This window comes from Salmo salar, chromosome ssa13, assembly GCF_905237065.1.
Source record: "Salmo salar chromosome ssa13, Ssal_v3.1, whole genome shotgun sequence".
NCBI lineage: Eukaryota > Metazoa > Chordata > Actinopteri > Salmoniformes > Salmonidae > Salmo > Salmo salar.
In genome coordinates, this window is record NC_059454.1 from 12,939,013 (window position 1) to 12,955,964 (window position 16,952).

The 16,952-nt window shown below is 44.3% G+C and overlaps 1 protein-coding gene across 2 annotated transcripts; it reads left to right on the forward strand.

Annotated features, from left to right (window-relative positions):
• The first annotated feature begins 4 nt into the window (after positions 1–4).
• Positions 5–13,532, forward strand: LOC106566469 (minor histocompatibility antigen H13). Of its 2 annotated transcripts, XM_014134535.2 has the most exons (13): positions 8–390; positions 1,337–1,372; positions 2,045–2,143; positions 2,451–2,533; positions 2,630–2,718; positions 2,818–2,903; positions 3,222–3,347; positions 3,683–3,740; positions 8,567–8,650; positions 8,833–8,869; positions 8,955–9,057; positions 9,169–9,254; positions 12,210–13,532. In XM_014134535.2, exons 1-13 carry the CDS (start codon positions 163–165, stop codon positions 12,280–12,282), a joined length of 1,188 nt encoding a protein of 395 aa, XP_013990010.1. In that variant the 5' UTR covers positions 8–162; the 3' UTR covers positions 12,283–13,532. The 2 variants fall into 2 exon arrangements, with proteins under 2 accessions (XP_013990011.1, XP_013990010.1); XM_014134536.2 differs by lacking the exon at positions 1,337–1,372 and having other exon boundaries at positions 5–390.
• The last annotated feature ends 3,420 nt before the right edge of the window (positions 13,533–16,952 follow it).

A 16,952-nucleotide genomic window follows, 5' to 3' on the forward strand; every position in this document is an offset into this window, starting at 1 on the left:
ACAATATTGACAAGTGAACTAACAAGGAAGAGGCTTGTCAATTGCCGGAGTTAGGAAACGTGGCCTTAGCAAAGGAGAATCCAACATTAATAGAAACAAGCTGTCTTGATAGGCGGCAAATAGCGTACACGACTCCGTTGGGTTGGTGGACAACTTGCAAACATGGCCGATGTTAATCAAGGATCGGTCTTACCTAACGAAACTACACCTCCCGCTCTGGACGGACTCAATGCAACCGACTCAAACGGTACCGACGCTGTCAACGCGACAGTGGCCAAGTTTGTGGCGACACCGGAGGGAACAGCACTGGCATATGGCAGCCTTGTGTTCATGGCTCTGTTGCCCATCTTCTTCGGTGCACTGCGGTCAGTAAGCTGCGGCAAAAGCAAGGTAATGTTAACATGAATGAGACTACAAGTAAGTAGCTAGGTAGTTTACTGAGCCTAGCTAGGTTCCCACTAACTGTTGGGCCATAAACAAACGAGGTAATGATCCACATTCACCGGTCAGTCTGGCCACTGTCCCAGGCACACGTATCGTGAAACACTAGTCAGCTGTCACTCTCATTCCACTCTCCGTGTTTGTTCCATATCCAGACCGGTATGATGTAGCCAGACAGCCAGTTATCTAGGTAACTACCATGACTGGCAGGCCTTGACTGGGGCTATCAATGCACCATATGTTCATTTTATTGGCCTGGTAGTTTACTCGCCTAGCTAACTAGATTCGTTTATTCTTGATAGTAGCCAATACATATATTTTAGTTTTATCATGACATTGAGCTCGTTGGCAGGATGTTTCTCGAGTCATTTCAGCCAGCAGGTTGTTACTGCCAGGTCTTGTAGCAGGTGAGATGTGTACAAGGTTCAGGATATGTTTTGGCTTGCCAATAATCTGGAAAGGTTTTAGGTAACGTGAACTCTGCTAACCATTGTTTCAAAGTGAAATTCTAGCTAAGCATTTTCTTTTCTCCAAGGTCCCAATGCTCAATGTATAGTAGGAATATGCTGATCATAGTTTGTTTCTCTTAACTACACGTGTCCTTACTGCCATCACTTGTGGACTTTCAGTCGGTGGGTGGAGGGAAACCGACGATGCACGACCTGGTTGTCTGATGACATGACCGATTAGAGAGGACAGGCTTTTTGAGTGGCGTGAAACTAAACGAGCTACTTTTCCGGTGTGGTTAACTAACTTGCACTCTGCTAAAGAGCGTTTCATGTGTGGTGTTGAATTGTGGTTGGTTGCTACCTCATCCAGAATCTCGCCTGACGCTTACTATAGATTACTTACAATATACTCCGCTAATTACTTTGTGCAATTATTTCGTCCTTAGGTTGCTGGAGAAAATGGTTGCGATTATGAGTACAGAGTGAGTATTAGAACTGACGATCAGAACAGATGTTTTTATTATTCTGACACATTGTTCGTGTCAATCTGGAAGATGCTTCATGACAGTGTCGCTCTGCGTCTGTTTCCCATCCGTGTGCGTGAAATCATTCTGGAGATGAGGTCTTTAGAGTTGGATGGAATTAATTGCTCTCCTGTTGCAGTCTTGTTCCTTGCTGCTCATCGCACCACATTGACCCATTTTAATTATATTCCCTGTGCAGATTTTGCTAATTTCATTCAGATAGGCCTATCTCTAGTGGGACACGAACATGCAACCTGCCTCAGTTTCACTCACCTTACTACTTTTGTGATGAATTATTCTGTGATGTGATGAAACAAAGGTTATGACTGTTTTGAGACAGGTTGATATTGAGACTTTATAGTGCTTTCTCTTTTTTTTGGGATCCAAATGGGACTTGTAGGTGGTAGGCCCTCCTGTTGGCTGCCACAGTGACAACATTTGGCTGTTTTTAAAGCTAATTTCCGGCTATTCTACACATTGGACATAAGCGACCCAAAAAAGTGTCGTCTCCCCCCTCCCCCAACCCCCCCCCCACTGCATAATGATTTATTTTGTGTGTTTTGAAGGAACTTAGGAAGTGTGCTGCTTATGCTTGTCCACTCACATCAACCCTTGTTTCTTTCTCCCCAGAACTCCTCAGACATGCCAGAGACCATCACAGGCAGAGATGCTGCACGGTTCCCCATCATTGCCAGCTGCACCCTTTTTGGCCTCTATCTCTTCTTCAAAGTGAGCATCACCCCCCCCCCCCCCTGCATCACTTGTTTTTGTCCTGAATCATTTCCTGCACTATTACAATGTAATAATCTACTGCTATTCCCTCCAACAATCTCCCACATAGCACTGTACCTCTGCTTTACTGTACCATCAGCTGTATCTGCGTTAATCCTTACTCGCACGCTGTGCTCACATCATGCATGCTATGTCCTTATTGATTCCCTTTTTCAGCTCTGATTTAAAGTGAGCGAGACTAGTGTTGGGATAATGTATGTTGTGAAAGTGGAGTAGTACTAAATTGGTTTTGTTTCAATCATAGATTTTCTCTCAAGAGTACATCAACTTGCTGCTGTCAATGTATTTCTTTGTCCTGGGGATTTTGGCACTGTCTCATACAATGAGGTGAGAGCTTTGTTTCGTCACTTTATTAGCTTCTCCTTTCACTTTATGACATCGGATTTAGCCTGAAGGTCTCGACATAATTTGTCTCTCCATTAGTCCCTTCATGAACAGGATCTTCCCTGCTAGTATTCCCATCAAGCAGTACCAGCTGCTCTTCACTCAGGGCTCAGGAGAAACCAAAGAAGGTGAGGCGGAAACGGAATGACAGCTAGAAGCAGTAATATGGTTAATACACTGTAAAAGCACGTGTGTTTTAATGTCACTGATGACTCTCCCTCCAACAGAGATAGTCAACTATGAGTTTGACACCAAGGACATGATCTGCCTGGTCATCAGCACTGTGGTTGGGGTCTGGTACATACTCAAGAAGGTCAGTTAAAATTATAGTATATTAAGGTTGTGTGTGTGTGTGTGTGTTTTTAGCCTTTATGGCATAGCAATTTTGTTGGTAGTTTGGAGGGTAACGGTGTAAGCCTATAGTTAGTCCTAGAAAATTCCCTCAGTTTAATACTCTGTGGTTGTCTTCATCTGTCTTAGTATATTAGTTCTATATGCCATTAGCAAACTATTTTATCCAAAGCGACCTAGTCGTGCGTGCATACATTTTACATACGGTTCTTAGTCTTCTGTGTGGGTGTTCTTCTTTGAACATGTGTTCTTTCGTTCTTCTTTGAACATTTCTTCCCAGCACTGGATTGCCAACAACCTCTTTGGCCTGGCGTTCGCCCTGAATGGGGTGGAACTTCTGCACTTGAACAACATCAGTACTGGCTGCATCCTGCTGGGGGGGCTGTTTGTTTATGATGTCTTCTGGGTAAGTCTACCACATGACCCCAATACTGTACTACCAGGTTATAGCCCAGCGGGGTATACTACAAAGCAGGATCAATGAGTTATCCAGCTACTTTGATAAACACTTATTGATGTTCATTAAGAAACCTGAACTTTGCTATGCGCTTTTGGTTGAGTCAATTAGACCATGCCAATTTCAAGTTTCTTAAATATCTCGATTGATAGATATCCAAATGTTTAAACAAGGTAGATGGCTAACTCATTGATTCTGCTTTGTAGTAAACCTCTCAGGCCCTGTCAAAGCGTTAAGCTGGGTGTATTGACTCACTTGAATAAACACAACCGTTATCCCTGTAGGTATTTGGCACCAATGTCATGGTTACTGTGGCCAAGTCATTCGAGGCACCCATTAAATGTGAGTAAAGGGACTTTTTTGGGGGGGTAAAGTCAATGCAGTCAATATTTTATACACAGTATTTAATGTTTAACTTTAACGAGTGCTATGTAAATGTCTGTTAGCCATACACTTCACGTTTTGTTAGACTGCCTGTGAAAAGCTGCATCTATCAAACCAAAGGTGTGGACTAAGTGAAATGCTTACTTACGGGCCCGTTCCAGCAATGCAGAGAGAAGGGAAGTAATAGAAAATGTAACGTGTAATAATAGATACACGATGAGTAACGATAACTTGGCTGTATATACAGTTGAAGTCGGAAGTTTACATACAACTTAGCCAAATACAGTTTTCACAATTCCTGACATTTAATCCTAGTAAACATTCCCTGTCTTAGGTCAGTTAGGATCACCACTTTATTTTAAGAATGTGAAACGTCAGAATAATAGTAGAGAGTGATTTATTTCAGCTTTTATTTCTTTCATCACATTCCCAGTGGGTCAGAAGTTTACATACACTCAATTAGTATTTGGTAGCATTGCCTTTAAATTGTTTAACATGGGTCAAACATGTCGGGTAGTCTTCCACAAGCTTCCCACAATAAGTTGGGTGAATTTTGTCCCATTCCTCCTGACAGAGCTTGTGTAACTGAGTCAGGTTTGTAGGCCTCCTTGCTCACGCGCACTTTTCCAGTTCTGCCCACAAATTTTCTACAGGATTGAGGTCAGGGCTTTGTGATGGCCACTCCAATATCTTGACTTTGTTCTCCTTAAGCCATTTTGCCACAACTTTGGAAGTATGCTTGGGGTCATTGTCCATTTGGAAGACCAATTTGCGACCAAGCTTTAACTTCTTGACTGATGTCTTGATGTTGCTTCAATATATCCACATAATTTTACTTCCATAATTTTACTTCATAATGCCATCTATTTTGTGAAGTGCACCAGTCCCTCCAGCAGCAAAGCACCCCCACAACATGATGCTGCCACCCCTGTGCTTTGCTAACGTTTGCTAACGTTACTAGCTAACTGTAGTAGCAGCCAACTAATAATTGGCTCATTTGGACAATAACACGGTTGGGATGGTGTTTTTCGGCTTGCAAGCATCCCCCTTTTTCCTCCAAACATAACGATTGTCATTATGGCCAAACAGTTATATTTTTGTTTCATCACACCAGAGGACACTTCTCTAAAAAGTATGATCTTTGTCCCCAAGCCACCGTAGTCTGGCTTTTTTATGGCTGTTTTGGAGCAGTGGCTTCTTCCTTGCTGAGCGGCCTTTCAGGTTATGTCGATATAGGACTCGTTTTACTGTGGATATAGATACTTTTGTACCTGTTTCCTCCAGCATCTTCACAAGGTCCTTTGCTGCTGTTCTGGGATTGATTTGCACTTTTTGCACCAAAGTACGTTCATCTCTAGGAGACAGAACGCGTCTCCTTCCTGAGCGGTATGACGGCTGCGTGGTCCCATGGTGTTTATACTTGTGTACTATTGTTTGTTCAGATGAACGTGGTACCTTCGGGCATTTGTAAATTGCTCCCAAGGATGATCCAGACTTGTGGAGGTCTACAATTTTTTTCCTGAGGTCTTGGCTGATTTATTTTGATTTTCCCATGATGTCAAGCAAAGAGGCACTGGGTTTGAAGGTAGGCCTTGAAATACATCCACAGGTACACCTCCAATTGACTCAAATGATGTCAATTAGCTTATCAGAAGCTTCTAAAGCCATGACATAATTTTCTGGAATTTTCCAAGCTGTTTAAAGACACTAAGTTGACTGTGCATGTAAACTTCTAACCCACTAGAATTGTGATACAGTGAAATAATCTGTCTGTTAACAATTGTTGAAAAAATTACTTGTATCATGCACAAAGTAGATGTCCTAACCGACTTGCCAAACTATAGTTTGTCAAGAAATGTGTGGAGTGGTTGAAAAGCAAGTTTTAATGACTCCAACATAAGTGTATGTAAACCTCTGACTTCATCTGTATACAAGGGGTACCAGTCCCGAGTTAATGTGCAGGGGTATGAGGTAATTAAGGTAGATATGTACATATAACTAAGAATAAAGTGACATAGTAAGCAGCTTAAAGGATGCTTAAAGTTTTTGCAAAAACGGTCAATGTAGATAGTTAACCAAATGGTATCTGGACTATTTCGCAGTCTTATGGCTTGCTGGTAGAAGCTGTTCAGGGTCCTGTTGGTTTCCGGACTTGGTGCTTCGGTGCCGCTGGCCGTGTGGTAGCAAAAAGAAGTCCGACTTGGGTGGCTGGAGTCTGACCATTTTTAGGGCCTTCCTCTGACACCGCCTGGTGTCAAGGTCCTGGATTGCAGGGAGCTCGGCCCCAGTGACGTACTGGGCCGTACGCAATACCCTCTAGCGCCTTGCATTCGAATGCCAAGCAGTTGGCACACCAAGCGGTGATGCAGCCAGTCAAGATGCTTTCAATGGTGCAGCTGCCCATGCCACATCTTTTCATCTTCCTGAGGGGGAAGAGGAGTTGTCGTGCCCTCTTCACAACTGTGTTGTTTGGATTATGAGATATCCTTAGTGACGTGGACACCGGGAACTTGAAGCTCTCGAAACAGTCCATTACAGCCCCATCGATGTGAATGGGGGCACCGCCCCTCCGTTTCCTGTGGTACACGATCAGCTCCTTTGTCTTGCTGACGTTGAAAGAAAGGTTGTTGTCCTGGCACCACACTTGCAGGTCTCTGAGCTCCTCCCTGTAGGCTGTCTCATCGTCGGTGATCAGGCCTACCACCGTCGTGTCGTCGGGAAAACTTAGTGATGGTGTTGGAGTCGTGTGCGCCACGCAGTTGTGAGTGAACAGGGACTACAGGATGGGGCTGAGCACGCACACCTGAGGGGTTCCCTGAGTTGAGGGTCAGCGTTGCGGATGCGTTGTTGCCTACCCAGTCAGGAAGTCCAGGATCCAGTTGCAGAAGGAGGTGTTCAGTCCCAGGGTCCTTAGCTTAGTGATGAGCTTGGAGGGCACTATGGTGTTGAATGCTGAGCTTTAGTCAATGAACAGCATTCTCATGTAGGTGTTCCTTTTGTCCAGGTGGGAAAGGGCAGTGTGGAATGCAATTCAAATTGCATAATCTTTGGATCTATTGGGGTAGTATGCGAATTGGATTGGATCAGGCATAATGATGGTGTGTCATGACCAGTCTTTCAAAGCATTTCATGTCTACAGATGTGAGTGCTACGAGGCGATAGTCATTTCGGCAGGTTACCTTGGTGTTCTTGGGCACAGGGACTTTGGTGGTCTGCTTGAAACAACATGTAGCTGTTAGACTGGGTCAGGGAGAGGCTGAAAATGTCAGTGAAGACACTTGTCAGCGGGTGCTTGGAATTCACGTCTTGGTAATCTGTCTGGCCCTGTGGTCTTGTGAATGTTAACCTGTTTAAAGGGCTTACTCAGATCGTCTACAGAGAGCGTGATCACACAGTTGTCTGGAACAGCTGGTGCTCTCATGCATCATTCAGTGTTGCTTGTCTCGAAACGAGTATAGAAGGCATTTAGTTCATCAAGTAGGCTCACGTCAGTTGGCAGCTCGCAGCTGGGTTTCCTTTTGTAATCCTTGATAGTTTGTGAGCCCTGCCGCATGCGCGGTGGAGCCGGTGTAGTAGAATTAGATCATAGTCTTGTATTGATGCTTTGCCTGTTTGATGGGTGTAGCAGGATTTCTTATAAGTGTCCGGGTAAGTGTCTCGCTACTTGAAAGTGGCAGCTCTACCCTAGCGCAGTGTGGATGTTGCATGTAATCCATGGCTTCTGGTTGTGATCAGTACGTGCGGTCACTGTGGTGATGATTTCGTCGACAGACTAAAGAAGCCGGTGACTGATGCGGTAACTCCTCAATGCCATTGGATGAGTCCCAGAATAATATTCTAGTCTGTGTTAGGGAAACAGTCCTGTAGCTTAGCATCTGTTTCTTTGGACCATTTCCATATTGGGCGCATCACTGTTACTTCCTGTTTAAGATTTTGCTTGTAAGCAGGAATCAGGAGGATGGAGTTATGGTCAGATTAGCCAAATGGAAGGAGAGCTTTGTATGCGTCTCTGTGTGGGAAGCAAATGTGATCGAGAGTCATTTTTCTCGCCTCTAGTTGCACAGGTGACATGCTGGTAGAAATGAGGTCAGACGGATTTCCATTTTCTTGCATTAAATTACTGTACCGGCCGCTAGGCGCGCCGCCTCTGGGTGAGCATTTTCTTGTTCGCTTATTACCTTATACATCTGGTTGAGTGTGGTCTCAGTGACCGCATCGATTTGTGGCGGTTAATAGACGGCTATGAAAATATGCAGATAACTCTCTTGGTAAATAGTATGTTCTACAGCTTATCATGAGGTATTCTAACTCGGGACGGCAGAACCTTGAGGCTTCCTTAATTTAAGAGATTACGCACCAGCTGTTAACAGACATTCACAGCACCCCTCGTGCGCTTACGTCTGCCTTTATATTGCCTTCTTTCTCTTCCGAGTGTCGGGATTAGAGCCTGGTCCGGGGTGAACCGTATGTCCTGTGCCACCGACTCGTTGAAGTAGAAATCTTCATCCAAATTCGAAGTTGGTGATGTCCAGAAGCTCTGTTTTTTGTCAGAGGGAACACTGGCTGAAACATTAGGTCCAAATAAAGTTAAGATCAGTGCAAAAAAAAAACAGACAAAATGTCCGAATTGGTCAGGAGCCCGTAAAACATCCGCTGTACATTCCAGCGCCATTTTAATACTCATGCCAGGTACTGTGTGTGTGTGTGCTCTGCTATTGGTCATCTGATGACACGGTGACAGCGATTTGTTCCTCTTTCTCCCCCTTCTCTTCTGTCCATCTCAGTGGTGTTTCCCCAGGACCTTCTGGAGAAGGGTCTGGGTGCCAGTCAATTTGCAATGCTGGGCCTGGGAGATATTGTCATTCCAGGCAAGTAAACATTCTCTTCCCTCAACAGTAGCGTCTAATTTTACATACCAATTGGCATGTCACATCCACTAGATAATGGCAGTACTTCAGCATTAGATCCACCTCCAGTACACCTTATTGTCTTCTGATAGTGCTGCCCACTCTGTTAATATTACATGTTAATATTACATGTTATTTTTCAGGTATCTTCATTGCTTTACTTCTCCGCTTTGATGTCAGGTGAGCTCTAACTCTTTTCTATAATGGCCCATATCCTCCCTCTCCCTACCTGTCATGTGTAATGTTCTGTCTCTGCTCCCTCCAGTCTGAAGAAGAACACCAGGACCTACTTCCACACCAGCTTCCTGGCCTACATCTTTGGCCTGGGCCTGACCATCTGGGTCATGCATACCTTCAAACATGCCCAGGTGAGAGGCACTGATTCCCAGGTCACACTAATGACATGCAGGTCAAAGGGTCACCTTTATGTCGACTTGGCTGGTACCAACTGGTTGTCTTGTCTCTCTCTTCCTTCCCAGCCTGCCTTGCTGTACCTGGTTCCAGCCTGTATTGGATTCCCAGTGGTTGTAGCTCTGTTGAAAGGAGAATTGACTGAGATGTTCAGGTAATAACACCTTACCTGTTTCCATCATGGCATTTTATTTTATCAGCCAAGCTCACGCATCAGCCTCATCACCAGTGGTAGTGAACATTTAGCCTGTTTCAAATCAAATCATTCGCCATTCAGCACCAGATGGCGCTATTGGTTGCCTGTCTCTTAGCTTGACAAATGATCTATCACTCCAAGATCATTAAGCATGGAGACTGAGATGCCTCTTTTTACTATCTTCACTCGTCATACAATTGTTCCTCCAGACTCAAAGATCATTTACATGACTCAACGATATAGATATTTTATTTTCAATTTAACACTAATTTGTATTTTTTAACTTCTTAAAGCATTATTGGTTAAGGGCTTGTAAGTAAGCAGTTCACTGTAAGGTCTACACCTGTTGTATTTGGCGCATGTGACAAATAAAATGTGATATCATTCCTCCCACCCGTGCTGCTTGGAGTATTGTGTGTTATGTAAATGAACCTACTGGTTCAGGGCCTTGGCCCGCTAACTCCTACCCTTAGCCATAATAACAGTGCTTAGACACTCAGCTGGGGCAACCACCCGTGCTGGGACTGGGCTGGTGAAGGAGAAGAAACATTCCCCAAACCTCTCCTGCCAGGAATGTGTCCTCGCTTGATAATCACCATGGTAACAGCAGAGATGTGACCTTGGGGTGGCACAATATGTGGAGAGAGGCTAAGAGACCTGGGTGTCAAAGGTGGCAGTGCCAAGGCTCCGTACCAACTGACAATCTGCCTTGCCAGCGTACTTTTGACTGGTTCCTATCTCTCACTGCTGGTGTCTCGGACAAGACAAACTTTATATTCACTCATTCTTTTACTTCACCGCTGTGTTCATTCTCCCAAAGATCTTCGTTTCATTTTTATCTGATTTCTTTGTCGAGATTAATTAACTTTAGGCGTCTTTACATAATTGTCTTTTCTTGTTGCTCGTCCTCTCGCTCGCTAGCTCCCACTCTCTCGCCCTCTCTTTCTCTGCTGTGTGTTCCTCCTCTTCCTGCTCAGCTATGAGTCGTCAGAGGAAGTGCTGCCACACTATCCCACCGTATCAGGCTCTCCGGCCAGTCTGGCTAACTCAATGCATAGCTCCTCCTCGCCACGCTGGCGACGCAACAACCCGCCCGTGTTTAATGGCGCCCCAGAGGATGGCTGTCGTTTCATGGGCTCTTAACCAACCATACTATTTTGTTTGGTTTTTGTTGCATTTGTTTGTAACTTATTTTGTACATAATGTTGCTGCTACCGTCTCTTATGACCGATAATAACTTCTGGACATCAGAACAGCGATTACTCACCACGAACTGGCTTTACCAGCACCCCCCTGTATATAGCCTCCACATTGACTCTGTACCGGTACCCCCTGTATATAGCCTCCACATTGACTCTGTACCGGTACCCCATGTATATAGCCTCCACATTGACTCTGTACCGGTACCCCCTGTATATAGCCTCCACATTGACTCTGTACCGGTACCCCCTGTATATAGCCTCCACATTGACTCTGTACCGGTACCCCCTGCATATAGCCTCCACATTGACTCTGTACCGGCACCCCCCTGTATATAGCCTCCACATTGACTCTGTACCGGTACCCCCTGTATATAGCCTCCACATTGACTCTGTACCGGTACCCCCTGTATATAGCCTCCACATTGACTCTGTACCGGTACCCCCTGTATATAGCCTCCACATTGACTCTGTACCGGCACCCCCCTGTATATAGCCTCCACATTGACTCTGTACCGGCACCCCCCTGTATATAGCCTCCACATTGACTCTGTACCGGTACCCCCTGTATATAGCCTCCACATTGACTCTGTACCAGTACCCCCTGTATATAGCCTCCACATTGACTCTGTACCGGTACCCCCTGTATATAGCCTCCACATTGACTCTGTACCGGTACCCCCTGTATATAGCCTCCACATTGACTCTGTACCGGTACCCCCTGTATATAGCCTCGCTATTGTTATTTTACTGCTGCTCTTTAATTATTTGTTACTTTATTTCTTATTTTTGTAGGTATTTTGTTAACTGCATTGTTTAAGGGCTTGTAAGTCAGCATTTCACTGTAATACCTGTTGTATTCGGCACATGTGACAAATAAGATTTGATTGATGTAATGGCGACTTTGCAGAGCACCCACCACCTCTCTCCCGGGCAGGTACTCCCCATGTCTCCCTTCCCCACTCTCCTGTCCTGCCACCCCTGTCATCAACCCTGGCTTTCAGTCTCCCTCTATTTCTTCTGCACTGCTTCTAAACCTGAGCTCTGTGGACCCATGGCATTGGCAGATGCCTTCCCTCTCCTTTGAAAGAAATGTAAATGTCAGGCTTTCACTGAGAAGGGTTCCATGTCCAGAGAAGGGTTCCATGTCCAGAGAAGGGTTCCATGTCCAGAGAAGGGTTCCATGTCCAGAGAAGGGTTCCATGTCCAGAGAAGGGTTCCATGTCCAGAGAAGGGTTCCATGTCCAGAGAAGGGTTCCATGTCCAGAGAATGGGTTTCTCCTTTTAGTTAACCAGGCCCTGTCTGGTCCAGACATTTTAAACCCAACCCTTTTAGTTAACCAGGCCCTGTCTGGTCCAGACATTTTAAACCCAGCCCTTTTAGTTAACCAGGCCCAGTCTGGTCCAGACATTTAAACCCAACCATTTTTATCTTAAGTATTGTGAGTTTCTTTGGTTGAGTCTGATTCAGATACCCCTTCAGTCATCTCAAGGGCTGCAGCTAAGACACGTCTTTTTATCTATTTGTCGGCGTCCCGGGCCAGCATTGGAATCATCACTCCTCTCCCATTGGTTGTTTTTTGATATCAGCACGAAGCATGTTAATTTGGAATAAATTGTGCCGTGCATTGTGCCTTAGTGAAAGCAACGTTTTGTTCATCCTGTCTTTCCTGGTCTCTGTAAAAACATTTTTTATTTTCTGCTCATCTGACAGGTATGAGGAAGTGTCTGCGGAAGATGCTGCTGCTAAGGAAGAGACTACACAGGTTGAGAAAAAAGACAAATGATAAAGGTCCTACAAGCTCGTCCATCACTCTCTGCCACCACGTTCACAGCAGCCCTCCTCTCTATACACATCCTAGGAGGGTGTTCATGTTTCCCAGGGGTTGTGTGCTGTACATGGAAGTGGATGATTGTGATTAATTAACTGTTCTAACATTGGGATATGTTGTAGTTCAAGTGTTTTGTAAAACAGCTTTTTGGTGCCTATGTTTTCGTTCTTGTTTTGTATTCCTTTCCCTTTTGCATTCTCATGATATTTCTTGTTTTTATTTCATTTGATTCGCCAGTATTTTAAACTCCATATGTTTTACTATTTTGTTTTCGGGTGAATCTGAGATCACAGGAAGCTGAACATTTTAGAAATTGATCTCGGAGTCTCAGATAACGGTGGTCAGGTTTGGTGGTTTGGTTTCTGTCCAGTCTTGGTTTTCTATAGGAATCCCTTCCTCATCGAGAATCAAACATCATTGGACGATGGAAAGGAGGCTGGAGATGAGTCTACGATTGTCAAACACATGCTTTAGAAGGACCTTCACCTTTGCTACAGTCCTCTGGCCTGGAAGTAGGCCTAAATACCTACCATTCTCAAGGTATAATTGTGCCAATTTGGTAGTGCGTGTAATTCCATGCCGCCTGACTTGTTGGCCAGTGTAACGGTAATAATAGCTTAGAATTCAGATCAGTGTATTTATGGAAGTAAGCAAAACTTGTGCGATCATGATGTCACATTTTGATATTTGTATGGACATTTGCTATGACACAATGAGATTTCTGAGAGTCATACTCCGTCATACTCCGTCATATCCAATCAGAAGAGTCTGTTATATGGAAGTCATTTATTAGTATATGAGTTGGTTATGTCCTGTGCAGTGACTGAGAGGTACCTGCAGATGGAGAGAGAACCATATCTCCTCGGAGAGGAGACACAGGGGATCAAATGATTCCTCTTGCTTTAGGTTGGGATTGTTTTGCTTTGATTATGTATAAGTTCTGTCCTTTTGCAGAATGGAGCAGTGTGTTTCAGGCCCAGATAGAAGGGGGGGGGGCTTTTTCCTGTTAGGGATTTAAGATTGAGCAGTTTTGTAGTAATATGTTTAGGTGAAGTTCAGTAACCCTGCTATCATTTCAAATAAATATACTGGTTTTTTTTTTCTCCTATTCTACTTGTGCAATTCAAAGTTTATTATGAGCCTTTGTTTATGAGCTGATTTTTATTTCAATAAATGTTGGTGTATATCACTGTAGAGAAGCATAACCTATGTGTAGGTGTTTAGTTTTGTACTGAAGTAGCCACCCACACGTGGGTTTTTCTGGTTATTTACAATACTACAGTTAAGTGCATTCTGGGCTGTAGAAGGGATAGCGCGGAGAGCACATCTGATGGACGACTCGAGGAAGGAGATTAGGATGTCGTCACAGTGCAGAAAGTATTTAGACCCCTTGACTTTCTACATTTTAGGTTAGACTTTTTTTTTTTTATTATTATAAAATAATCTATAATGACGATGTAAACATTTTCTTTTTTTTAAATTCCGAAATGCTTGCTAATTTTATGAATAACTGAAATGTCACATTTACATAAGTATTCAGACCCTTTACTCAGTACTTTGTTGAAGGAACTTTGGCAGTGATTACAGCATCTTTTTGGGCATGACACTACAGGCTTGGCACACCTGTATTTGGAGAGTTTCTCCCTTCTCTGCAAATCCTCTCAAGCTCTGTCAGGTTGGATGGGGAGCGTTGCTGCACAGCTATTTTCAGGTCTCTTGAGATGTTTGAACTGGTTCAAGTCCGTGCTCTGGCTGGGCAGAGACTTGTCCCGAAGCCATTCCTGCGTTTTCTTGGCTGTATGCTTAGGGTCGTCCTTTTGGAAGGTGAACCTTCGGTTCTGTCTGAGTTCTTGAGCACTCCAGAGCAGGTTTTCATCAAGGATCTCTCTGTACTTTGCTCTGTTCATCTTTGCCTCAATCCTGACTAGTCTCCCATTCCCTACCGCTGAAAAACATCCCCACAGCATGATGCTGTCACCACCATGTTTCACCATAGGGATGGTGCCAGGTTTCCTCCAGATGTGGCGTTTGACATTCAGACCAAGTAGTTCAATCTGGGTTTCATCAGACCAGAGAATCTTGTTTCTCATAGTCAGAGTCCTCTTTAGGTTCCTTTTGGCAAACTCCAAGCAGGCTGTTGTGCTTTTTTTTACTGAGGAGTGGCTTCCATCTGGCCACTACCATAAATGCCTGATTGGTGGAGTGCTGCAGAGATAGTTGTCCTTCTGGAAGGTCCTCCCATCTCCACAGAGAAGCTCTGTGTGACCATCGGGTTCTTTGTCACCTCCCTGACCAAGGCCCCGATGGCTCAGTTTGTCCGGGCGGCCAGCTCTAGGAAGAGTCTTGGTGGTTCCAAACTTCTTCCATTTAAGCATGATGGAAGCCACTGTTTTTTGGGGGACCTTCAATGCCACAGAAAATGTTTTAGTACCCTTCCCCAGATCTGTGCCTCGACATAATCCTGTCTCGGAGCTCTACGGACAATTCCTTTTGACCTCATGGCTTGGTTTTTGCTCTGACGAATTTTCAATCGCAGTCCCTGGGCAGGTTATTAAAAACATTTACAATAACAATACAGACCATCATTGAGCACACGCAGAGCAACATAGGACAAGCAAGATGTAGCATACATAGCACAAAAAGCAACAAGACAAAATCCATAAAAGCAACAAAGTGTTACCACACCTCACGAGCAACAGACAACATGGAAAGCGGCAATACACAGCTGGGGATTATGTTCACATCTGATTGGCCTTTAGCCATGTTTTTTGTGAAGTGTGATAGGTGGTGCAGTTGTGTGTGTGTGTGTGTTCCAGATATGGGAAGCTCTCACAGAGAAAGCAGGTTGACTAAAGATGCTTTCCTTAAGGGAACTATACAGTCACCTCTCATGGCAGACCTTGTGGATCTGCTGCCATATGTTTGGGTTTTCTGTTTAACAAAAGTACTGAGTGGAGGAGACTGGCAATTTAGGATCTTGAAGACAAGACATGCGTCGGTGTATTGCACAAGATTTTCCCAACTCAGGAGCTCATGCTTTCTGAGGACGTAACAGTGATGATGGCTATTCAACTAATCAAGCAGTATGTTATGCACCTGAGCTCAATTTTGAGTCTTATAGAAAAGGGTCTGAATACTTATGTAAATTAGGTATTTTTGTTTTTAATATTGTTTTATTTCCTCAATTTTATAAATAAGGGTGTAACTTAACAAAATGTGGAAAAGGTCAAGGGGTCTGAATACTTTCCTATGGTGCTGTAGGTTCCAGTGTTGCTTATTTAAAAAAACTCCACCTGCAGCTACACAGTTCACTACACAGCTGGATCGTGGAAATCCTGATGTGCTGACCCCTGGTGGTGAGAATAGGCAACAACACCACCACGCTGATCCCTCCATCCCACATGGATGTGTGCTTAGCACCCTCCTGTACTCCCTGTTCGACGACACGACGGTCAAGGACACATCAATGGATTTTTCACATTACGGCTCGGGGATTCAAAACCAGCCTTTCGGTTACTGGCCCCGTGCCTGCCGCCCAGACAGACTGATATGCAGACAGACAAACGAGCTGAGAGAATTTATGAAACCACACCTATCTGGTGTCTGGGATAGTGAGGAGATGTGAAGGAATTACCGTGACGCCCCTCGTAAAGCAAAGTGTTAGAGGATAAGTTCTCTCAAGGGATGTAGGAATTTATGAGTGGTTGTAGATTGCAAAAATGCCACCAGGGGGTGTAGTGGCTCGCTCTACAACTGAGCCGTGAGATAGAGTACAGACGAGGAAGCAGAGGAAATGTCTCTGCAGGAGCCCCGATTCATCTTTCTGTTTCATTGTGTTAGTCACAACCCCATCCTCTAGATTGATTTATTACACTGTTCACGTTTGAGATAAACTCTAGGAATGTTGCCCAGGACTCCTAATAGTTAAGATTAGAAGGAAACTAATATGAAGTTGTTGTGTAATCGGTCTTTGTGACTCTTGTCGAATCAGTTGACTGCTGCGAGTTCTGCTGATACTAAGGGTGATAATGATGAGTATATATTCTGTGCTCTGTTTATCGTCTATACTCTTTGTTGATTCTATTGACTGTAGCAGCACCATTTCACCAAATCTGATTCTGCCTATATGTAAATGTCCTTGTTGACTAAAGGTGATTCTGATTATACAGTCAGACTCCCTTCCAGTCAATCTGGTGGTGAGTGGCTACTGAGTGGAGACAGTCTGGTAGCTAGGGGATACTGAGAGAGAGAGAAGAGTCTGAGGTAAAGACCTACTGTCTGCCGTCCAGCCGCTAATAAAATATGCCAACTACATCTGGCATTCATCACCTCGGTGTCTGTGAGGGGGAAGTACTTTATGAATCACAGTGATCTCTGTGGACAGACAGGAAGCTGAAGATATTACCTGTAGATAGGAAATGAGGATGTATTATCATCATTGAGGACATAATACATACTTGATACCCTCTCCCACACCTCAGGCTTGAGATGTACATTACATAGGCTAGTCTCACTGATAGAGGAGTAATAAGGTATTATCAGACTTGCCCATGCTGATTTATTGTGGAAAATGTACTTTAAGATGAATGCACCAACTCTAAGTTGTTCTGGATAAGACCGTCTGC